Source organism: Lepidochelys kempii, chromosome 9, assembly GCF_965140265.1.
Source record: "Lepidochelys kempii isolate rLepKem1 chromosome 9, rLepKem1.hap2, whole genome shotgun sequence".
NCBI classification, from domain to species: Eukaryota; Metazoa; Chordata; order Testudines; family Cheloniidae; genus Lepidochelys; species Lepidochelys kempii.
Window position 1 is genome coordinate 56,968,732 of NC_133264.1, and position 24,263 is coordinate 56,992,994.

Below are 24,263 nucleotides of genomic sequence, written 5' to 3' on the forward strand. Positions count from 1 at the left end.
TGCATGTGAATGGCTCCTATTGCAGTGAAATGGGAGCCCTGTAAGCATACACTGTGCTTAGATACTGTGGTGATAGCCACCTTAGAGATAGAAGATAAAGCTAGAATTTGGCCCACTGAGTAGACTTCACCTGTTCTGTTTCATAGAATCATAGAATATCAGGGTTGGAAGGGACCCCAGAAGGTCATCTAGTCCAACCCCCTGCTCAAAGCAGGACCAATTCCCAGTTAAATCATCCCAGCCAGGGCTTTGTCAAGCCTGACCTTAAAAACCTCTAAGGAAGGAGATTCTACCACCTCCCTAGGTAACGCATTCCAGTGTTTCACCACCCTCTTAGTGAAAAAGTTTTTCCTAATATCCAATCTAAACCTCCCCCACTGCAACTTGAGACCATTACTCCTCGTTCTGTCATCTGCTACCATTGAGAACAGTCTAGAGCCATCCTCTTTGGAACCCCCTTTCAGGTAGTTGAAAGCAGCTATCAAATCCCCCCTCATTCTTCTCTTCTGCAGGCTAAACAATCCCAGCTCCCTCAGCCTCTCCTCATAACTCATGTGTTCCAGTCCCCTAATCATTTTTGTTGCCCTTCGCTGGACTCTCTCCAATTTATCCACATCCTTCTTGAAGTGTGGGGCCCAAAACTGGACACAGTACTCCAGATGAGGCCTCACCAATGTCGAATAGAGGGGAACGATCACGTCCCTCGATCTGCTCGCTATGCCCCTACGTATACATCCCAAAATGCCATTGGCCTTCTTGGCAACAAGGGCACACTGCTGACTCATATCCAGCTTCTCGTCCACTGTCACCCCTAGGTCCTTTTCCGCAGAACTGCTGCCTAGCCATTCGGTCCCTAGTCTGTAGCTGTGCATTGGGTTCTTCCGTCCTAAGTGCAGGACCCTGCACTTATCCTTATTGAACCTCATCAGATTTCTTTTGGCCCAATCCTCCAATTTGTCTAGGTCCTTCTGTATCCTATCCCTCCCCTCCAGCATATCTACCACTCCTCCCAGTTTAGTATCATCCGCAAATTTGCTGAGGGTGCAATCCACACCATCCTCCAGATTATTTATGAAGATATTGAACAAAACCGGCCCCAGGACCGACCCTTGGGGCACTCCACTTGATACCAGCTGCCAACTAGATATGGAGCCATTGATCACTACCCGTTGAGCCCGACAATCTAGCCAGCTTTCTATCCACCTTATAATCCATTCATCCAGCCCATACTTCTTTAACTTGCTGGCAAGAATACTGTGGAAGACTGTGTCAAAAGCTAAAGTCAAGGAACAACACGTCCACTGCTTTCCCCTCATCCACAGAACCAGTTATCTCATCATAAAAGGCGATTAGATTAGTCAGGCATGACCTTCCCTTGGTGAATCCATGCTGGCTGTTCCTGATCACTTTCCTCTCATGCAAGTGCTTCAGGATTGATTCTTTGAGGACCTGCTCCATGATTTTTCCAGGGACTGAGGTCAGGCTGACTGGCCTGTAGTTCCCAGGATCCTCCTTCTTCCCTTTTTTAAAGATTGGCACTACATTAGCCTTTTTCCAGTCATCCGGGACTTCCCCGGTTCGCCACGAGTTTTCAAAGATAATGGCCAATGGCTCTGCAATCACAGCCGCCAATTCCTTCAGCACTCTCGGATGTAACTCATCCGGCCCCATGGACTTGTGCACATCCAGCTTTTCTAAATAGTCCCTAACCACCTCTATCTCCACAGAGGGCTGGCCATCTCTTCCCCATTTTGTGATGTGCAGCGCAGCAGTCTGGGAGATGACCTTGTTAGTGAAAACAGAGGCAAAAAAAGCATTGAGTACATTAGCTTTTTCCACATCCTCTGTCACTAGGTTGCCTCCCTCATTCAGTAAGGGGCCCACACATTCCTTGGCTTTCTTCTTGTTGCCAACATACCTGAAGAAACCCTTCTTGTTACTCTTAACATCTCTTGCTAGCTGCAGCTCCAGGTGCGATTTGGCCCTCCTGATATCATTCCTACATGCCCGACCAATATTTTTATACTCTTCCCTGGTCATATGTCCAACCTTCCACTTCTTGTAAGCTTCTTTTTTATGTTTAAGATCCGCTAGGATTTCACCATTAAGCCAAGCTGGTCGCCTGCCATATTTACTATTCTTTCGACTCATCGGGATGGTTTGTCCCTGTAACCTCAACAGGGATTCCTTGAAATACAGCCAGCTCTCCTGGACTCCTTTCCCCTTCAAGTTAGTCCCCCAGGGGATCCTGGCCATCCGTTCCCTGTTTCATGTGGCTGATAAATACTTTATGAGCTCTGAAATATGGAATGACCTAATGAAGTGATGCAACTTGCAAACCTTCCTGCCCTGCTCACTCAGCCCCAGATTGGAAAGCTCTGATTCCATTTGGGTCACAGGCCAGTCTATCAAGCTGGACTCACTTTTGAGGAGGGGTGATTCTGTAAAGGCATAGCATCCTGTAGGCAAGGCCAAAATACAGCCACAGAGGCCAATGTAGCATATAGGCACCTGTAGCTTTATTATAGAAGGTTGGCCTGCAGGACCACAGTGCCCTAGTCGGATAAACTTGGCCAAGCCAGGGTATTGCATGCTGGCACTTGTAGTCTCCACAGGTTGCACCTTAAAGCTGAAATCGGTCCATTTAATGCAAATTATCTGCAGCTTTCAAGCTCCTGCTAAGATGCCAATGTGGGCGTCTGTTGGCTAGTGTTGAAGTGCCCCTGGCATAGAGCCACACGTTTATGACAACTATCACTATGCAAGCAGAGAGTGCTCATCTGAGATGCTGGTTCTGGAAGAGTCTATGCAAAAGGAAAAGGCTCTGTTTTTCTTTCCTTAGCTGGAACACAGCTTAATTTGATCACATAAAAAGAAAGGATTAGTCGTAGCCCAAAGGCAGCCATGAAAATGAACCATGGAGAAAGATGGGTTGCTTGAACTCGGCCTCTAATTAGCTCATTCTCACAGGCTCTGGCAGGAATGATGTCTTGTGTAGGATCTGTGACAGAGGTACAGACACACAGGGGGCAGGTCACTTTGAAGAGAGCATACAAAGTGTGGGGATGGACAAATGCAAGGACGTTCAGTTTCCTGATCTGCAAGAAAAACAACACAAAGGATAACCATCAATTAGAAATTACAATAATTCGAAATATCACTAAAGTAGTAGGTTTTTAATGTTAAAGGACAGAGAGAGCAAGAGATAGCTAATGACTATTAAGTCCTGAGATTGTTGGAAATGGCCAAACTGAATGTAAATTGAGATTTAGTGATAATCCAATAGCACCTACATCCCACCTTCCTCCTTGCCATGCACACGCATGTGCACACGCACACGCACATTGTCTCTCTCACACTTCCATTCGTTCCTGACTCCTCTGATTGAATGTTTCTGTTACTGTCTCCATCCTTTTCTAGCAAAGGGATCCTCTTTGTGAAGGAGTACGTGAACAGCCGTGAGTTATCTCCCACTCCACACTACAGCAGGTATGAGCAGTCCATGACTCACTCCACAGTGGAGATGCAGAACTCCATCTGTTGGGTTAGGGCAGTGAAACAGTCACACTGAAATTCCAAAATCTCAGTGTTTGATGCTGTTGGGCTTCATTGCATATTTGCAAAAGTGGTTGGATTTGGTGCAAAAACAGATTTGTAGTGTGTTTTCTGTCAAAAATAGGACCATTTTTTATTGAAAATTATCTATTTTCAAGCAAAAACTCACAATGTGTTTTAAATTTTGTTTAAAGTCAGTGAAGTTATTCCAGATTCTCACCAGTATAACTGAGAGCAGTATTTGGCTCTCTTTGCTTTCTATTTATGCTCACCTGGTAAACATTAACATCCTGTTAAAATGCATGCTTGTTGTATTTTTATCCTCACGCAGTACAGCACTAGAGTTTATAACCTGCTGGCCACAGCAGTGTAACCATTGTCAGCTTCTAGCTATTCTGGTCTCAAAAGCAGACCTCAGTGACTTAGAGATGTGCTTTTATATTTGGAATATCAGCATTCGCTCAGGTACCCATAGTGTTTCTAACACAAATGTCTTTAAGAAAGTAAACAAACATGAAGCTCACTGGGGCAGGGATTGTGATTTTTATTTGTCTATGGAGTGCCTACCACATTGGGTAGGTATTGGGAGTTATACTATAATCAATATTAATGATATCCTAAAATGTTAATAGGCTACCTTGTGTGAAATTATGGCCCCACTGCAATCAATGGAAGTTTTTTCAGACTTCAGTGGAGCCAGAATTTCACCCCAGTCTGTCCAGTGGCCAATGAGTTAGTGGTCTTAGGATATGTGGTCTCAGGATATGTCTAGCTTGTACACAACAAAAGCTGTGCACAAGCTAGCCTGTTTGAACTAAGCTGAATCCAATTAGTGTGGGTAACAATAGCAGTGAAGGCAGCACAACTTGGGCTTCAGACTGCGTAGTATGGGCTTGGCATAGATGCTAGCGCTTGCCCATTCTGAAGCCCGCACTACACTCTCTTCAGTTATCCTCCTAGTTGGATTCAAGCTAGCTGGGTAAGCCAGCCTGTACACAGCTTTTCCTGTATACATACCCTCCGCACAGTTTACAAAACCATATACCTTGGTTAGCACCCTCGTTAGCATACTTAGCAGAAAGGCCAGGCACTAGGTGGGCCACAGAGCCTAAATTACTCTGTCTCATCATCAGAGTGGTCCCTCTGGGTTGAGAGTGAGGCACATTGGCGCCAGAGCAGGGAAAGCTTCTGCTCTGCTGCCCCTCATGCAGTACATGCCCGTATGGGAAAGTTCAGTCTGCAGTGATGACACTTTGCTGCCTTTCACCAGCACAGCACTCACTTTTAAGAAAATGTCTGTTGATATTTAATTGACAAGGGACAACCCTCTTGTCAGTGACAAGGCAGCTGGGAAGTTGCTCAGCAGCACTGTGACCCAATTAGAATTTCTGGATGCTCTGCACTGATGATTGATGTTTCCGCTCCTACATGTGACTGTCAAGTAATGATCTCTCTCTTTCTTCTCCAGTGACAGCCTGATTGATTTGTCTGACATAGAGAGAGCAAGCTACCTGCACAGCAGTGCCTTCCAGAGGTAGGAAAATTCATTGCAGTGGAGTGATTTCAAGGGGATGTTATAAAGAAACATTCTTTGAGGCTTTACTGTATATGGTCTTTTATATCATATTTAGGTGTTCAGTAAAATAATGTCCTTTTCTTTGCCTTCCTTGTAAGGAAGGTTAGAACCGTCCAAGGAGAATAAAGAGCATCAGCCACAGAGTTACTGGGGATGGTATTAAAACAGTGCTTCCTGCTGCCATGCTGCTTTGGGGTAACAACAGAGGAATCTTTTCCCTTGAACTCTGGCAATCCTGCTACACCACAGATGTGTCTGTATTGGCTCTTGGCACAGCCAAGACATATGGATGGATGTCCACTTTTGTATTGCATGGTAGTGCTGATTAACACCTAAGATTGCCTTTGCTCCTAGTCAGGGACAGGAACTGTTTGTGTTATTGAGGTGTGGTGATGTTGTGATTCGAGTCCTTTCCTCTCCAACCCCACAGGTCATGTGAAGGTGTCTGCACTTACTGTGGCCGTGAGATCCGAGACTGCCCTAAGATAATGATAGAACATCTCAATGTTTACTGCCATGAATACTGCTTTAGGGTAAGGGACATTATTACTAAAGGTCATTCTCTACTTGTTAGTATGTAATGGAACTGGAGGGGACTCATGGCTGGGAAAGTGATCATAAGGCAATATTTGTTCAAACTTTCAGATTAAAAGCAGATTAAAAGAGATCTGGGTCCATCTTGGAGTAGGAAGTCATGTAGCCACAAATTTTGAAAGTGCCCACAAAAATTATCTTGGGCCACTGTATAAACTAATTATTGAGCTAGAAGATCTCATTGTTGATTGAACTGATTTTATAATCCAATGAAATTAAATAGCAAATTGATTGTCAGGCATTGGATGGCTCAGAGGGTTTGTAATAGTAGATCACTATTTCATATCCAATAGTGACTGAAACTTGTTGCTATCTGGTAGGTATCTGCTATCTGAATTTAGTTGGTGGCCTTAATTCACAGTTGACTATTGTCTGCATTAAAACGTCGACCACACAATTAGCATCCCAATCAGAGAGGCCAAGTTTGGGATGTGTTATGGAGACTGACATTCCCTCTCTTACTGAAGTTGATGTACATTCCTCAAGGTTGATGTACATTGAGGTGGTGAGGTGTATATGGGGAGCTTGCTGTGATATGGCTTGTGCTGTACCTGTTCTTTACAGAAGCAGAGGTTTTTAGACCTCAGGGCCATTAATCCAGCACCTTTCACCAGTTTTAAGTTCACTTAAAAAATACAGAGATTGCCACTCATTTCTCAATCCTCTTCATATATATGCTTCTAAATAGGGCTCTGGTAACCATCCAACCCCGTTTTTGTTTCCACAGTGTGGGATTTGCCATAAGGCAATGGGAGACCTCCTGGATAAAATATTCATTCATCGTGACATTGTCCACTGTGACCAGTGCTATGAGAAGCTCTTCTAGGTGAGTGCCACTTTTTCCAGGGTTAGCATGACTGGATGGACACTAGCTCATGGTGAGCATAAAGAATGATGAACACTAACACTGGCAGTTATTGGGTGGCCAACAATTCTGTGCATCTCTTCTACACAAAAATCTTCCTGTGTACCCACAATGGAAGGCACTGAGCCCAAACCATTACGTTGTTACTCCGAGTCCCTGATCTACAGAAATGTATTGCTAATCCAGAGGAGCATTTCCTGGGTACACTCTCTAGTAATGAAGAAATCTTGATCTCAGTTGGTCAAATCAAGCAGAAACCTGGCTTGATTAGTGAATGAAGTAGCAGTTACACATGGGTAGTATCTTCTTCAGTATCAGCTGGATACAACATTTCTCCTCATTTCCTGTACTACCCTGAGGTGTAGTGTTACTGTGCACTGTTAAACAGTTGCCACATTCCAGCCTAGACGTGGCAGCACTGCAGTAGTGGGTGAAGTGATTCCTGTTTCTGAAGATTTTGCAGGTCAAAAGCAGTATGAAAAGTCTAAATCTAAGATACTGTACTATATTTTTTGCCAACCCAAAAGGAACTAGATTTATTTTTTAATTTTCTTTTATTTGGTAGCTAGCTTGAAATAAAAGGCATAAACATAAGATAAAATGAGTGGCCTCAGCCATTGCAATGAGATCAGAAATGGTTCTCTCTCTCTGGTGATATATACACATGCTTCACAGTACACGACTGCTTTATTTTCACTTTTGATTAGATAAGACTAGCTAAGCTTTTGCATCCCACTCCTATGCTTATATCTGCTCCAGTGGCCTCTGTAATGCCATTTTCAGTGTAGCACCCAGTTCTTGCACTCAGCTTCTCCGTTTTGCTTTTAGATCTTGAAGAACTGAAGGAGCCAGCCAGTTGAAAGACTTCAGCAGTGTACATGGGAATGTATCCAGCAGTGCCTGACTGGCTAAGATACCAAATCTCCTGCTCCCCCTTTCCTGGAGTTATTTCCCTCTCACCATCTCATCACAATGAATGAGTTTAACATCCATTAGTTTATTAGTCAAGGATCTACAACCTATCCTGAAGGACGATCCCTCGCTCTCACAGACCTTGGGAGACAGGCCAGTCCACACTTACAGACAGCCTCCCAACTTGAAGCAAATACTCACCAGCAACTACACACCACACAACAAAAACACTAACCCAGGAACCTATCCCTGCAACAAACCTCGTTGCCAACTCTGTCCACATATCTATTCAAAGGACACCATCATAGGACCTAACCACATCATCCATACCATTGGGGCTCATTCACCTGCACATCTACCAATGAGATATATGCCATCATGTGCCAGCAATGCCCCTCTGCCACGTACATTGGCCAAACAGGACAGTCTCTACGCAAAAGAATAAATGGACACATATCAGACGTCAAGAATTATAACAGTCAAAAACCAGTCGGTGAACACTTGAACCTCCCTGGACACTCAATAACAGAATTAAAAGTGAAGGAGTACTTGTGGCACCTTAGAGACTAACCAATTTATTTGAGCATAAGCTTTCGTGAGCTACAGCTCACTTCATCGGATGCATATGTATGCTGTAGCTCACGAAAGCTTATGCTCAAATAAATTGGTTAGTCTTTTCTTTTTGCGAATACAGACTAACATGGCTGTTACTCTGAAACCAGATTTAAAAGTGGCAATTCTTCAACAAAAAAACTTCAAAAACAGACTCCAACGAGAAACTGCAGAACAGGAATTAATTTGCAAACTGGACACCATCAAATTAGGCCTGAATAAAGACTGGGCGTGGACGGGTCATTACACAAACTAAAAACTAATTTCCCCATGCTAATTTTCCCCCCTACTGTTACTCACACCTTCTTGTCAACTGTTTGAAATGGGCCACCCTGATTACCACTACAAATGTGATTTTTCCTTCTGCTGATAATAGCCCATTTTAATTGAATTGTTTCATTAGAATTGGTAAGGCAACCCCCATCTTTTCATGTACTATGTATATATATCTTCCTACTGTATTTTCCACTCTATGCATCTGATGGAGTGGGTTTTAGCCCATGAAAGCTTATGCCTGAATAAATTTGTTAGTCTCTAAGGTGCCACAAGTATTCCTCATTGTTTTAGTTTATTTTGTTAACTGCACACAAGACAAGTGCCGACATTAAGGAGAAAAGGCAGTGTCCTCTGCAAAAGAAAAGTGGTCTGATTTTTGAAAGGTGCTGAGCACCTCCAACTACCATTAACTTCAGTGGGATTTGTGGGTGGAAATCAGGCAGAAGCTTCTCTCTGAGGCTGATATTTTAGGATTCTCTTTTATCTTTCCTTTTCTTTGATTTTTACAATCGGAGCGCATCTGATTACATCAGTCAGGCTGCCTATACAGGCACTAAAGGTGTGAAAGGCCAGCCTTAGGGCCTTGAAATCTTATCCAGTGCAGGCTGAATCTAGCTCTAGGAGAAGCTTCATCCCCATATTCTGACAATAAATGACATTTGCTTTCCCCTTGCCTGCAATGGATTTTCTGAAGAACTTGCAGACTGAATTTGCCTTAAATGTGTGTGAGCTTCAATTTCCCTTCCTACTCTCCAGTGGATTCCTTCAGCAGCACACATATCTGTTGCATGTTTTGGAGAGCTTGCACATTTTTTCACCTGGAATTCTAGTTTAACTTTGTATGCGGTGTGACGATGCTGCCCGTGGGAGCCAGCTGTAATCAGCCACCCTAATTGAGGGTGAACTGCAAATAAAACTGGCCAGACAAACCCCAAAAGCTGGTGGATATTTCAATACTTAGATTTACCAAGACAGCACAAAACAGCTTCTGTATTACCTCACTGGTTACTCAGAAGTCCAAACAACGCAGTTCCCTTAAAGTGCCCTGCCTCAGGTCTCCATCCAGACACACATGGCAGTTATGATGATGATTACTGAAAATCTTATCTCATCATATAAAAGGAAAGGTTCTTCCAATCTCAAAGGATCAGCCACACAGCCAGGTCCAATTATAACTTAGATCTTACCCAAAATACACACTTATAGCCAATTCTTATTAACTAAGCTAAAATGTATTAAAAAAGAAAAGAGAGAGAGTTGGTTAAAAGATCAATATACAGACAGACTTGAATTCAATTCTTGAGGTTCAGATACATAGTAGAGATGAGCTTATAGTTGCCAAAAGTCCTTTTGGAAATAGTCCATAGGTTATAGTCCAATGTCCATATTCAGGGTGACTCCAGTGAGTGACTGGGGAAATCAGTTCTTATGGCTTAGGGTTTCCGCTTCTTGAAACCCAAAGCAAATCTGAGATGAAGAAGGATCATGTCCCAGGGGCTTTATACATTTCCAGCAGCTTTTTGGCCTGAGAAAACATTAGGCTTAACTTTCCTTCTCCCAACATCATGGCAATTAGCACAGGGTAATTTATCCATTAAACAGTTCAGATACAGGTTACCACAACTTTCAAAGAGACATATAGACAATAATACTATTTCCTTCAAGTGTCTTCCTAAATAGTAATACTCCTTTTTTGATCTTTGAATCAAAGCTATAGCAATAGACAAGACTTGTTTGCTTACGTCACAAGACCTGAGCAAACATCTACTCTTCTATCTCTAACAATGCAGGTTTACATTTCAAAACTCTATTCATTTACATATCTTCCTAACCAGTCTTTAAAGTTCAGCCATGGGTCGGGTCAGGTCAGTCTGTGAGTTAATTAACTCTTTCCGGCCCTATGTCACCTTTCAATGAGATATTATATTACACTCATAACATCACATGGGTGACTCTGATTGCCTTACACAACATGCCCAGTGACTATTCAACTCTACTGTCCCTCATTACAAGGAATATCTCTCATCTGAGATCTAAATTGACTTCCCTATAAATGCCTGTTGTTACCCCACTTCTGTAATTACTGTAAATTATGTACAGAACAAATGCTGAAGCACAAAACTGAGGTTGTAACAAGTGTTGTACATAACTAAAAATATCGCTTGAGTAATTTTTAGCTCCCACATTCAGACTTTGTTGAGAGTTATGCAGATGAGATTGTTGGTCACCAAACCCTGAATACTTAGCCATCTTGCCTTAAAATATAGCTCCAAGTATTCATCACTCATGTTGGACACCTCAGAATTGAGGCACTCAGTCTCTGCTCACTTTTGAAAATCTTAGTGTGAAGTACCTTGGGAATCACTGGAAGAACAGCTGGGACAAGATAAATGTGTTTGGGGCACTATTTTTGTTGCAAGACTGGCTCTCCCACAGTCCAAGGGGATTATTTAAAATCCCACAGCACATGACACTCTATTATAGGTGCACCTTCTGCAGAAGATACACGCAGCTAATTGTTAACTAATTCCATAGTTTCCTGTTTGGTGTTTGATATGATCTTGCAAAGCATTGTGGAATAGGCTTCAGTTCACTGTAGTTTTTTTGCTTCATTGTTGTTGGTTGTTGTGTTTCTCTATAGCACTTGTTTAACCTCTATGTACAGTTCTAATAAACACTGAGGTGTTACCTGTAATTTACTTACCTGTGTCACAATGTAAACACATTCTTATCGCCAACTGGAGTCAGTTGGTTTAATAGACTGTGTAATATTTTTCCTGATGGCCTAAGACTATTAGCATAGAATTATAGAGTATCAGGGTTGGAAGGGACCTCAGGAGGTCATCTAGTCCAACCTCCTGCTCAAAGCAGGGCCAATCCCCAATTTTTGCCCCAGATCCCTAAATGGCCCCCCTCAAAGACTGAGCTCACAACCCTGGGTTTAGTAGGCCAATGCTCAAACTACTGAGCTATCTCTCCCCTCCCCCCCCTTATTATTATTGGCATCAATAAAGCCATCACATACTTTCTGAAGGATCAGGCTTTGGGAAAAAAGTGGAGTGGTGAGAATTAGAGGCAAAGTATTCAAAGGAGAAGGTAGGATTTAAATGCCATAAAGCCTTGCATACAGCTCAAGGCTGGATGAGCTACTGCCCTCCAAACCAGCCACCACTGGGCATGACAGAGGAATCTAAATTAGAAGCTCCTGCTCCAGTCATTCCAAGAGTGTGAGGGATTCTCCATTTGAAAAATTCTCCAGCATTTAGAAATGAGCACAAGTGAGCCTGTCTCGTGTGATGTTCTCAATGGGGCTCCCTCAGACACTACTCATTTGCTCTCTGGAGAGTTCCCTGGGACCAGGGGTAGTCAATTATTTTTTGCCAAGGTCCAAATTTCTTGGTCAAGGTATAGTCAAGGTCCAGACTCCAGAGAAAGTAGTAATAAAAAAGAATAACAATAATGATGATAATAAGTAAATAAAAAGATTTTGGGGTCTGTACAAAAGTGTTTGGTGGTCTGGATTTGGCCCACGGACTACCCCTGCCTGGGACAATTATAGAATCATAGATATGTAGGGCAGGAAGGGACTTTGAATAGCCATCCAGTCTAGCCCCCTATACTGAGGCAGGACCAAGCTTCTGTGGTCCTGGGAGCTTTCCATGAGTATGTGGATGCTTATGTGTAGAGCTGCTCAGAATTTTCCAAATTTTTTTCCCCAAAGATATTTTAAATCAAAAATTCAAATTACCTTGGACCTTAGTCTATCCCATGCTTAGCAGCACATTGGGCTACCCACATTTGCCATCCTTGCCTGTCAACTGCCCTTCTCTCCAAATCTTCCCCAATTTTTTGATAATAATAAAATGTCATCAATTTTAACCAAAAAATGTTCAGTTTTCCAGCCAGTATAAAAAGTAAAAAAAGAAGCATTTTTTAAACTGTTTTTTCAGTTAACTCTACTCATGTGGTCCCAGGAGTGTTCCCTCAGATGTGACTTCTGCATTTTCGGGGACATCCTAGTTAGCAGGATGGTGCTCTTCATCAGTGTGTGCTCTTCCTGAGAGTGGTGTCTGAATACATGTTCCATGTGCTGTATTGACATACTGAGAGTTGCTCTAAATTCTCACCAAATAGCCTGTTGCCAAAAAACACAGAGACACTATGTACCAAAAGTGGAGTTGCACCTCAATGACTTGGGAGTCCATTTAGCAAAGTACATACAGTACCTGTTTCAGGGACAAATTACAAAGAAGCATTTCACATAGGGAGTGGATAGGGAACACAGCTGACAGATTGGGAGACTTTCTGGTTAGAGCAGGAGAAACTGGAGTTAGTAGACCTGGATTCTATTCCTGATTGAGTTGGGGGTCATGTCTTCAGATCTGCATGCAAAAGAGACCCTCTGCATGTGTATTTCTCCTCTCCAATGCAGGAGCTAAGTCAAACAACTTTCTCTAGACTCCAAAGAGCCCCTATTGCTTGTCTAGGGATCTGTGCAGGAAAGGGGTGCAGACTGGGACGACTGGAGTAGGGGATAGATATAAATCGTCCTCCTGCCTCCACAGAGTTTTAGGAAAGATAATCATAGGGGAGCAAAGCCAAGTCCCTGATGGAACAATTTGAGGGAAATCTCATGGAGATTTATTCCCCCTGAGCCCTCGACCATGGGCTTTTTCTTTCCTGTGTGAAACGGAGATTATGACAATGTCCATTTCTGCACAGCTCTGGGAGCTCCTTAGATGAAAGGTGCTGTATCAGGGCAATGCATTAGCTCAGATATCATGCCAGGTTTCCCACTCATACTTATTTATATTTATTTGTATTGCTGCTTCAATGCATTCAGTGCAATGTTATCAAGAAGCATAATAGACAAAGGGGTGTGTGTGTAAGATCATATCTTTTATTGGACCAACTACTGATGGTCAGAGAGACATGCTTTTGAGCTTACACAGAGGTCTTCCTCAGGTCTGGGAAGCTAACTCAAAGTTATAAACACACCTGCTGCTATTATCGTCATGGCAAATCCCAGGGCTTTGCAAAATCCCAACACAGCCACATTTTTATAACCATATGCACATTAGAAGACACCAATTTTATTCTATATACAGTTTTTATTCCAAATACCCTTGTTCTTGTATGGATTTTCCCCAAAAGTCTACCAAAGACAACAGACCAAAACAGCATTTACAATCTCTTGTTTTAATCAGTGTGTCAGAATGTGTTCAGTTCTGTCTACAGAATATTGCATGGGTGTAGTGTCAGAGACCCATCCTAGGGTGGTGCTGCTTGCATAATTTTTTTCAATGTTTTTTGATGTAGGAAGAAAATGGGATAGGATGTCAGAGTTGTTACAAAAAGGTGAGTTCCTGGTGCCCACAGCTACTTGATTAGTGAATTGTGTGAGTGTGATGGAGTAGGGAGTGGGGAGGATTGACCTGGGGATGTTGCGTGGGAGTTTTGCTGGTACTGTCTGCATTGGTGATGGGATATCAGGGTGTGACTTCACTTTAGGGATGATACCTTCGCATGTAACCTGAGCCCAGGAAGGGGTTGCGGCCAGGTGACACCTCCTGCCCGGGGGGAAACTGGACAAAGGGTGGAGGAGGAGCTGGGGTGTGTGGCTGGAGGAGACTGCTGGAGTGGATTTCAGTTTGGAGCTGGCTGGGGAAATGGAGGGAGACCTGGGGCCGGGGTCCAAGCTCCCTGCCCCCCAATATGCACCTGACTGAGGGGTCCTGTTTTCTGTTCCTGCAAGCTCTGTTTTGGACTGTGTTCCTGTCATCTAATAAACCTTCTGTTTTACTGGCTGGCTGAGAGTCACGGTGAATTGCAGGAAGTGGGGGGTGCAGGGCCTTGTCTCCCCCACACTTCCTGACAGTGAGCATATTGAATTCTAAGAGCAGAAATAACCCCCTAAGTGTCTTTAGTCTACAGCAGCTGAATTTCCTTAAAGTGGCACATTATCCTTGTCTACACACACAAATTGTACCACTTTAATTATACCAGTATAGTTAAAGTGGTATTACCTCCCACTATGGAAACAATTATATTTGTATAAAGGTGCCTTATAGTGATATAGCTATTCCCAAAGAGAAGGAAAATAAGCTATATTTGTATAAGGAACATATATACCAGTATAACTGTGTTCACACTAGAAGTTACACTGATTAAACTATTTCAGTGGAAAAATCACCCACAAAGGAAAATAGATATACTGATACAAAAACTGTGCAGACAAAGCCTTAGATAAAGTCATATTTTCTTCTTATTAGAAACCATGCTAAGCATAATATATTGGACATCTTATGTTTTTATAGATTTAGCTGATGTGTAAAAATTTTGGTTACATATAAAAGGTTTTATTCACACTAGGCCCTTTAATACTACTCTGACAGTGTAAAAGGCCTTGAAGCAGATGGAAATGCCCCCCTGAAGATCATCTCATTCTGAGGGTCTTACTGACTAGTATAGAGCTGGATAAGGGCTCTACATCACTGTTGTTAACTCTTGCGATTTTGTTGTGAGTCTTGTGGTACTTTTCTTAAGGCCTCAGCTCCTGGAATCAAGTAATTGTGTAAGAATCTGTTTCATTTTTAAAAAGTAAGTTTCTAAGCGTCAGGGTTGCACTTGAAAAAGTGACCTGAGTGCACCCTAAGGATTCAGAAGGAAGACAAATAAAAAGAATCCCAACTTTATTATTTTAAAAAATCTCTTGATTTTAAAGCCAATCTCATGATTTTTCAACATCTGGCTCATAGTTATTGAACCTGTTAGGCTGGTGATATTACTACACTGGCCCTCCTCCCTGCCCCGGTGTAGGGGTATGACTGGAATGCACTGCACTCTGGCTTTTCTTTGGGTTCAAGAATCCATAGGGCCCTGAGGCTGCTCCAATTTACACAAAAGGTACTCATTGGCTCATCTGTTGTCCATGCCTCCCACCTACAGTATCCTCAAATTTCCCACATAAAATTGCAATAAATCTATTGACACCTTAGGACTCGGGTTGCCAGGTGTCCAGTTTTTGACCAGAATGCCAGAAAAGGGACCCTCACAGGCCCGGTCAGCACCACTGACCAAGCTGCTAAAAGTCAGTCGGCGGTGCAGAGGGGCTAAGGCAGGCTCCCTGCTTGCCCTGGCTCCTTGTGGCTCCTGGAAGTGGCCAGCATGTCCGGCTCCTAGGTGCAAGAGCGGCCATGGGGGCTCCATGTGCTGTCCCTGCCCTGAGCGCTGGCTCTGCAGTTCCCATTGGCCGAGAACCATTGGCTGAGGGGCAGGGCCTGTGGGCGCCTCCACCTAGGGGCCGCACGGACATGCTGGCTAATTCTGGGACCCACCTAAGGAAAACGCTGCCCGGAGCCCACACCCCAAACTCCTGTCCCAGCCCCCTCCCACACCCTAACTCCCTCCCAGCCCTCACCCCCTCACACATTCCAAACCCCTCAGCCCCACTCCCCAGCCTAGAGCCCCCTCCTGAACCCCAACCCCCTGTCCCAGCCCTAAGCCCCCTCCCACACCTGAACTCCCTCCCAGAGTCTGCACCCCCTACCGCACCCCAACCCCCTGCCCCAGCCCGGAGCTCCCTCCTGTACCCAAACCCCTCATCTCCAGCCCCATCCCAGAGCCCACACCCCCACACTCCAAACCTCGCAGCCCACCCCCCAGCCTGGATCCCCCTCCTGCATCCCACACCCTTCATCCCCGGCCCCACCCTAGAGTCCACACCCCCAGCAGGAGCCCTCACCCCACCCCCGCAGCCTAACCATCTGCTCCAGTCCAGATCCCCCTCCCACACTCTGAACCCCTCCTTCCTAGCCCCACCCCAGAGCCTGCACCCCCAGCCAGAGACCACACCCCCTCCTGGACCCCCCTGTCCTAGACTGAAGCTCCCTCCCACACTCTGAACCCCTCAGCATGGACACCCCTCCTGTATCCCACACCCCTCATCCCTGGCCCCACCCTAGAGCCCCTACCCCCAACTGGAGCTCTCATCCCCTTCCGCACCCCAACCTCTTGCCCCAGCCCTGTGAAAGCGAGCGAGGTTGGGGGAGAGCGAGCGAGGGAGGGGAGATGGAGTGAGCAGGGGAAGGGCTTTAGAGAAGGGCCGGGGTAGTGGTGGAGCAATGGTGTTTGGATTTCTGCAGTCATCAGAAAGTTGGTAACACCAGGGCACATACACATAGGAACATTCATGCCCACTACACAAGAGCAGGTGTAAAAACAAGCACAGTTCACGCAGCAATTTGCATAATATCTGAATGCTGATTTCAATAATTTGCATACAGCTTCGCAGGGCGCCGGCTTGCCCGGGGCGCCATCCTTGTAACGTAGCATCAAGCAACCATTTCGCTTTCATGCAGCCCTTGATGCACAGGGGGAACTCAGTGCAGAGCCCGCCCCTGCCGCAGCAGCCTGGTCGCGCTCCGCTCTACTACCACTGCGCCAACGTGGTTAGCGGCTGCGTGGGGGCGCACGACGAAGAGGGGGTGGGGCTGGTTCGAATGCGCGCGCCGCAGCCTACCCCCTCCAACCGTAGCGGGGAAAGGCGGCAGCGGTGCGAGCCTGGGAGTCTCGGCCCGGCAGCGCAGCAGGTACGGTGTGTGGGGCGGGCGCTCTCCCCCGTCCCCTCACACAGGCAGCGCGGCGGCCCCCGCCCTCCAGGGGCTCCGGCCTCCGCTTCAGCAGCTACCATCCCCACGGGCTCCGCCCCTCCTTCCCCCCATGCAGCGCCCTCTGTGGACCCCCAGTTTTCGGGGGCTCCAGCGGCCCCCCACAGAGCTCCCCACTTCCTAGGCTCCATTCCGCCCCTTGCTGGGCCCTTGGGGTTTCCCTGCCCCGTTGAAGCGGTCTCTGCTTTTCACGCTGTCCCCTCTTGAAGCTGCTTCTCCCATCTCCCCCCCTCCCCCGCTTTAGGCCTCCCCGACCTATTTCTTGCCTTGGACACGGGCTGGTGTCATTGTGTGGCCCTCGAAGCGAGCCAGGGCTCCTTCCAGGCGCTGTCCATCCCTCCCTGCCCGTCAGGGTGCGCGCGCGCGCAGTCGGGCGTGGTGGTCGCTGTAAAATGCAAGCACACCGGGCTGCTTTTTTAGGTTAAAACTTTGCCCAAAGGAAGGGGGTTTTGCATTTGTCTGCAAAAGGGCGGGCTCTTTATGAAATGACCTTGTTGATGCTGGGGGTGGGGAAACCTAGGCAGTTCATTTCTGCTGTATCCCTTGTTACTTATCACAGGGGGAGTCCATCTCCCTGCTGTTGCTGTTAAAATCCAGATGTTGCTTTTCAGAATATCTAAATAATTATTTTATGGATAATGATTTTTAGTAATGAACTTTAGAGTTTTAAAAACAGTGTTTTTATCACTACTGCTGCTTTTTTGGTAGTTGCCTGTGATGTCTAGATTTGATTAGTTTGTGGAAGGGCTAATGTTTGTTTAAATTGTTTTCCTCTTTTTCCAATGAAACAAAATCTAGCTTTATTTCCTTTAGTCTTTGATGGAGTTGATTATGCAGGTGACAAAGCTCTTTATTTTTCCCCTTTGGTTCATTGTGCTCTGCTGTGAGAGTGGAAGCTTTAAATTCCCTTCTGATGCTAATTCCTTCAGTGCCTTGTTGAAGTATCCCTATTAGGTGCCTCTTAAATAAGTTGTTTTTTACTCAGTGATTAAATGGATTGACAGAAGAGGTGAATGTTTATGTAAAGAAACTTTTGATCTAAGCTTGTCACTAGGTATTGGATTGCTTTGTAGCTCAAACAAGTTTGAGTTCCCCTAGCCAAAACAACCTCAGTACCATTTTTCATCATGCATGACTTTTAAGTAGTAATATTTAAAGTGAATTCATTTCACTTGTAGCATCTTTATGTTCAAAGCTTTAGAAACAATACCTCAGTCTAAACTTTAAATGTTCATCTTGTGTACAGATAATCAAGGGGGGAAAGGCAACATCAACTTAAAAACAAGCAACACCCTCCCCCGCACTCTTTTTCCTGTAGAAATTAAGTACTGTTGTTACACATAACATAAGGTACCTGAGAGATTAGAAGGAAAACAATTTTCTGTTTTTTTCCAGTTTGTTTACCTTAGGCATTTGACTGCACTTGGTGTAGTCTTTTTCACTGTTTCCTCTGTATAGTTAGGCAGTTTCCCTTGTTTTTTGTGGGTCTTTCAGGAGCTTCAGAGGAATGGTGAGAGAGAACTTGACTGTAAAACCACACAAACTGGCATGGATTCTCAGTACAGATGTAGCACCTGAAACGGTGTCAGTGTGTGTTTTAGTTGACTAGAATTCAAGTTGGCTGTGTCCTTGTGACTTCTTTTGTTCCATTTTTTTTCACAATAAAATGGATGTAGCCAGAATTGTGGTGTGTGTGTGTGTTTGCTGTATCATGGGACAGTAACTTGAAATTACAAAGGAGGCTTTTAAATGAAGGGTCAGTTTTGGAACTAATTCGGCTGTTCTTTTTATGTTTCAGAGTTTACGCAGGGAAAAATCAGAAGACTTTCTGGATGACCTCAGTAAGTAAATATGCAGTTCAAATATCTTTTTGTATAATTTTCTTTGTATAGTTATAATTATGATGATTGGTTAAGAAGTATAAAATGGTGGCAATGAAAGTGCAGGATGCATGTTCACTTTTTCAAGTCTGCATGTGTGTGCAATTTAGGGCTGACTGATAGTTCCGTACACACCCTTTTCTTAGTCAGCACAACCACCATAATTGCTTGAAGACAAACAATAGCACTTAACTCAAGAACAGCACATATATTTATCTTCCTAAAACATATTGGAGTCTGTAATATGAGGTCTGATATTTTATTCCTTGATCAGAGAGCTTGCCTCTAAAATTTTTCCACTGGAACAAGAAAAGCATGCTATTAAAAACATTACTTATGATTACTTTCATGTGTTCCACAGTAACTGTGGTGCTGTTATTACTGATTTAATATAGTTAGTGCATCACCTTTTACCAGGGTCAATAGAAATATTTTCTGAAGAGTTTTTCTAGTGTTAACTCTTGCACAAAGTGTTTTACCATTTTCTTAATGTTTTCCATTGTCTGAAATCAGTAACTTGCTCTACTTCCTGACTTCCTTCAGCCACTGGTTTCTTTTCAATGTATTTGTAGTAAACAAATGGAAACTAAACTATTGTAAATGACTGCATGCAAGGAAATTGGTTTAATCTAATTTCTAACAATAGTTGCGCAAACTAAGTACTTTGAAAGGATACATTTAATATATACTCTGTAATATGTCTGGGGCCAAACTGCTTGCAACACACAAGTTCACTTTAATATATCTAACAAAGAGGCATATGTTGCTTCTGAATCTCTTAATGATATCCAGTTATTTCAGTGAATTTATAAACTTATGTTGTGGTTGGAAAATGTTTGAAGCCAATGTTGGATTAATGTACTTAAACTGATTTTGGTGGATCTAGTCTATAACATATAGCCTTCAAATGTAAAAATTATCCTAGCCCAAGGTCATTAGTTTGAGCTTATAAAATGTAAGGTTTTTTGTTTAAAACCATGCTTTATTTTAAAATGATATTGTACATCTTTATGCACTTAAACATCTATATTTTGATGTCTTACAGTGAGGCTTTGTGTGTCTCGAAAATGGTAGTTCCTGGGAGTGTTCCTGTCATACAGCAGGACCATGCCCTTGAACCTGACTTGGGGCGGGGCTCAACAGAGAATTCTGCAATGGGACCTGAGACAGAACCAGGTACTGATCAGGTGCACCCAGAGTTGGAGGAGGTGCGAAAGCTTCAGGAACTAGTGAGAAGACTTGAGATCCAGAATCAGCAGCTGAGAACTAGGAGCCACAGAAATGTGGTAGGGACAAATACACAAACAAACATGGGTGTGAATAATCATAACTTGGGGCTCAATGGAATGGAAATTAACAATAGCATCAACATTATAACAGAGAAGCAAGAATTACAGATAATGGCTGATGTACATGACAAACTCTGTACAATAAGAACAGAGGTGAAAGAGTGTGACTGCTTAAAGAAAGATGTGGATACACAAATGCATTATAGCTGCCCTAGTATTACTGAGAGAGTGTCTCCCAACTCAAAATATATGAATGATGCAGAAATGCAGAATGATGTTAATGTCAGCTGTTCTTCAAGTCTGGATAGGAGTAGCAGCATAGAACTTGTGGGAGACTTAATCACCATAGGTATTCATCCATCCATGAGTGAACAGAATCCAAATGAAGAGAGTGGAGATTTAGGAAGCTTCTTGAATGACACTGCTTTGGATGAAGTGGAAGTGCTAGAACTTGGGAACTGCAGTGATGAAGAGGACAGCTGGTATGTATGTCAAAGCTCTGAGTATTACAAAGGTACTGTAATGTAGACGACAGTTGGAATTCCCATGTTAAACATTCTCCATCTGATTCCCTTTTAACATGGAACAGTGTATACTATTTTGATTTCTGGAGCAGGTATCAAGTTGTTAATGTTAGCTATTTGTTTATAAGAGTCCTGTGCCAGAATGAAATGAGCATAAACAGACTATTTCTATCCTTGACCATTTAGACTAACTATAATTGGAGAATTGGTCTGAAATCAACAAGATGAAATTCAATAAAGACAAGTGTAAAGTACTTCATTTAGGAAGGAAATAATCAAAGCACAACTACAAAATGGGGAATAACTGGCTAGGCAGTAATAATTCTGACAAGGATCTGGGGGTTATAATGGATCACAAATTAAATACGAATCAACAATATGATGTAGTTGCAAAAAAAAAAAAAAAAAAGCTAATATCACGTGGGGTGTACTAACAGGAGTGTTGTTTGTAAGATGGGAGGTAATTGGAAGGACCTAGGGGTGACAGTGGACGAGAAGCTGGATATGAGTCAGCAGTGTGCCCTTGTTGCCAAGAAGGCCAATGGCATTTTGGGATGTATAAGTAGGGGCATAGCGAGCAGATCGAGGGATGTGATCGTTCCCCTCTATTCAACATTGGTGAGGCCTCATCTGGAGTACTGTGTCCAGTTTTGGGCCCCACACTTCAAGAAGGATGTGGATAAATTGGAGAGAGTCCAGCGAAGGGCAACAAAAATGATTAGGGGTCTAGAACACATGAGTTATGAGGAGAGGCTGAGGGAGCTGGGATTGTTTAGCCTGCAGAAGAGAAGAATGAGGGGGGATTTGATAGCTGCTTTCAACTACCTGAAAGGGGGTTCCAAAGAGGATGGCTCTAGACTGTTCTCAATGGTAGCAGATGACAGAACGAGGAGTAATGGTCTCAAGTTGCAGTGGGGGAGGTTTAGATTGGATATTAGGAAAAACTTTTTCACTAAGAGGGTGGTGAAACACTGGAATGCGTTACCTAGGGAGGTGGTAGAATCTCCTTCCTTAGAGGTTTTTAAGGTCAGGCTTGACAAAGCCCTGGCTGGGATGATTTAACTGGGAATTGGTCCTGCTTCGAGCAGGGGGTTGGACTAGATGACCTTCAGGGGTCCCTTCCAACCCTGATATTCTATTCTTTTCTATTCTATTCTATAATTGTCCCGTTCTACTTTTTGGTTTTTTTGTGTGTGCTTGCAATTTCACTTTTGCTTGCTAAACAAGATAACATTCAGAACTAATTCCAACTCCTCAATAGTAGCCTTGATTTAGAAGTAAGGCACATTGTGAGTATCTTAAGACTTCATTCATTGCTTTCACAGAATGTTAGATATGTTTAATGTGGCTTTCTTACTGTTGTGTATCTGCAAATAGACCAGACATCAACACTGTAGTGCAGATACCTGTTCCAGAATATGTGCTCAGGGCAAAACAAATCTTAGAAATTAATGAGTTCTAAACCTGAGTTTATACTTGTAAGGATAATTTAAGAAATATATAAACATTTTTGTTTGCATATTACCAAGTATGAAAATAAATACCTTAGTGACATCAGTTACAGTTTGAATCTGAGATTTGATTATAAATATACAGGGAAACAATTACCTTTCAAATGACATGGCATGACCGTCTCTTCTTGCTAGTTTGAGGAGTGGAAAAGACTCCATCTAGTTAAAAATACTTCTAATCTAATTTCTTCTTGCATTTCTCAGGTTCTTGTATGCTAGTGCAATGTTGCAATGTCTTGGTTGCAAATGTTGCAGCGGAATGTCTGTTTATCTCCCTGCTGAAAATATTGTTGGTATTCTTAGCTTCTGTGAAATTTTTATTTTATGAAGCCTTAATATTTGGTCAGATTTGATTGTCACTTTAAAATCCAACTGTTCATACCTTCAGAATGCCTAAAAATGTGTGATCAGATTTCTTAAAAATGAGAAACATTTATTGGAATGTGAAACTATTAAAGTTGTTTTTTTTGTGGCACTTGTGGCAAGTGCTGAGTAAGGTACATGTTTAGCAAATGGCACTTGGCAGGCAAAAACAAATCAATGCAAGAAACATTAACTTTGGTTGACTTCTTCATCAGGACAATACGGATCAGGCTTCACGTGCAAATATATATATATATAACAAAAATGAAAAGGTGCTACAGTGAATTGTGTACATACACTCCAATATTAATGTTTCTACATGAGCCTTGTGAAGTCCAGTTACGTTGTTAGTTGTAATGAAGGAATGTATAACTTTCAATCAGATATCAGTGTAAGATCAAAATCTAACCTACACAAACAAAAAACAGTTAAAGAAGACAAATGTAAGAGTAATATTCACAATTCCATATGAAAATTTTCTACCCAATCTAATTAAAAGCAACATCTAAAATTACTGTAACTGGAAGCAAATATGTTTATTTTTTCTCAGTGCAGTAGATGATGATTTGTGTTAACTGTTGGGCCCTAAATCTACCCTCACCAAAACCTGTGAATATCCCGTTGAACCTTTTTAAAAAACAAACAAACAAACACATCTCTGACACCTCTGTGGGCTTTCAAAGGGTTCTTGTGTACTGAATGTCTCACTTGTAGGGGAGTTACATATTTGGTTTTTATTTTATTTAATTTTCCCCAGGAATTTATCGTTGCTTATTACTACAAGAACAAAAACAGGTAAAATAGGTGCAAAAAACCTTAATTTTCTGGGTTAATATCAGGGTTTATTTTGGTGGACGGAAGGACAGGAAAAAATGTATTCCTTAGATTAAAGTTTTGGTGAATGGAATTCAGTGTGGTTTGCTGCAGAACTAAAACATAACTCAAACAATTTCATTTGAATAAACAGTTTATTGTTTAGATTTAGAACTATTAGCCTATGAATATTTACATTTAATAACTGGGCCACACCATTTGCAGCTCATACACTCAATTTCACCCTTTTTTCCTGCTCTTGTTTTTTTTTAAACTTTCCAATACTTCCTTGTGTTCTGAAACATATTCTGATAAAGATTTTCATTTTCTTCCCATTTTAGCGTGTCAAATCTTTAAACCGTTATCTAACAGCTTAAAATGGGTGTGAGATTCATTAGTATGTTCAGATGTGCATGTACTTTAGAGCTTGCATGCATGCCTGTTTGTTTACTGTGTGCATCTTCTAGACTAACACATAGCCTTACTTCAACAGGCAGCTTTACATATACAGGCAGGCTAATGTATTATCCTAAAACGTATCTCATACAATGTATTGTATTTTCCTAATAAAACAAGTTATTTGTTTATATATATTTGAATGATACAAAAGTAGGGTGAAAATCGGGGGGGGGGTGGGAAGAATAATGCTTTTTGTAAAACCCAGGATTTTTTCGGTAAAAATCAGTTTAAACTAGGGTTGTTGATTAATCACAGTTAACTCACTTGATTAACTCAAAAAAAAATTTATCGTGATTAATCGCAGTTTTAATCACACTGTTAAACAATAGAATACTGATTGAAATTTATTAAAAATTTTGGATTTT

At 42.8% G+C, this 24,263-nt stretch overlaps 2 protein-coding genes across 14 annotated transcripts in view; both read left to right on the top strand.

Moving 5' to 3' along the window:
* Nucleotides 1-6,551, top strand: part of ZNF185 (zinc finger protein 185 with LIM domain) — a 130,985-nt gene extending 124,434 nt beyond the window's left edge. The window contains exons 22-25 of the mRNA XM_073360542.1: nucleotides 3,421-3,489; nucleotides 5,024-5,089; nucleotides 5,562-5,664; nucleotides 6,453-6,551. Coding sequence (XP_073216643.1) covers nucleotides 3,421-3,489; nucleotides 5,024-5,089; nucleotides 5,562-5,664; nucleotides 6,453-6,551 — 337 coding nt within the window. The remainder of the gene's footprint in view (nucleotides 1-3,420; nucleotides 3,490-5,023; nucleotides 5,090-5,561; nucleotides 5,665-6,452) is intronic.
* Nucleotides 6,552-16,834: 10,283 nt separating this feature from the next.
* LOC140917504 (SLAIN motif-containing protein-like) overlaps nucleotides 16,835-24,263 on the top strand; it is a 116,846-nt gene continuing 109,417 nt past the window's right edge. For 4 of the 13 annotated variants that reach the window (XM_073360531.1, XM_073360533.1, XM_073360534.1 and 1 more), the window contains exons 1-3: nucleotides 16,837-16,981; nucleotides 18,858-18,900; nucleotides 19,985-20,710. In XM_073360531.1, coding sequence (XP_073216632.1) covers nucleotides 20,007-20,710 — 704 coding nt within the window. In that variant the 5' untranslated portion in view covers nucleotides 16,837-16,981; nucleotides 18,858-18,900; nucleotides 19,985-20,006. Of the gene's footprint in view, nucleotides 16,982-18,857; nucleotides 18,901-19,984; nucleotides 20,711-24,263 lie in introns of all 13 variants that reach the window. The other 9 variants (XR_012160876.1, XR_012160875.1, XM_073360537.1 and 6 more) reach the window with 4 other exon arrangements.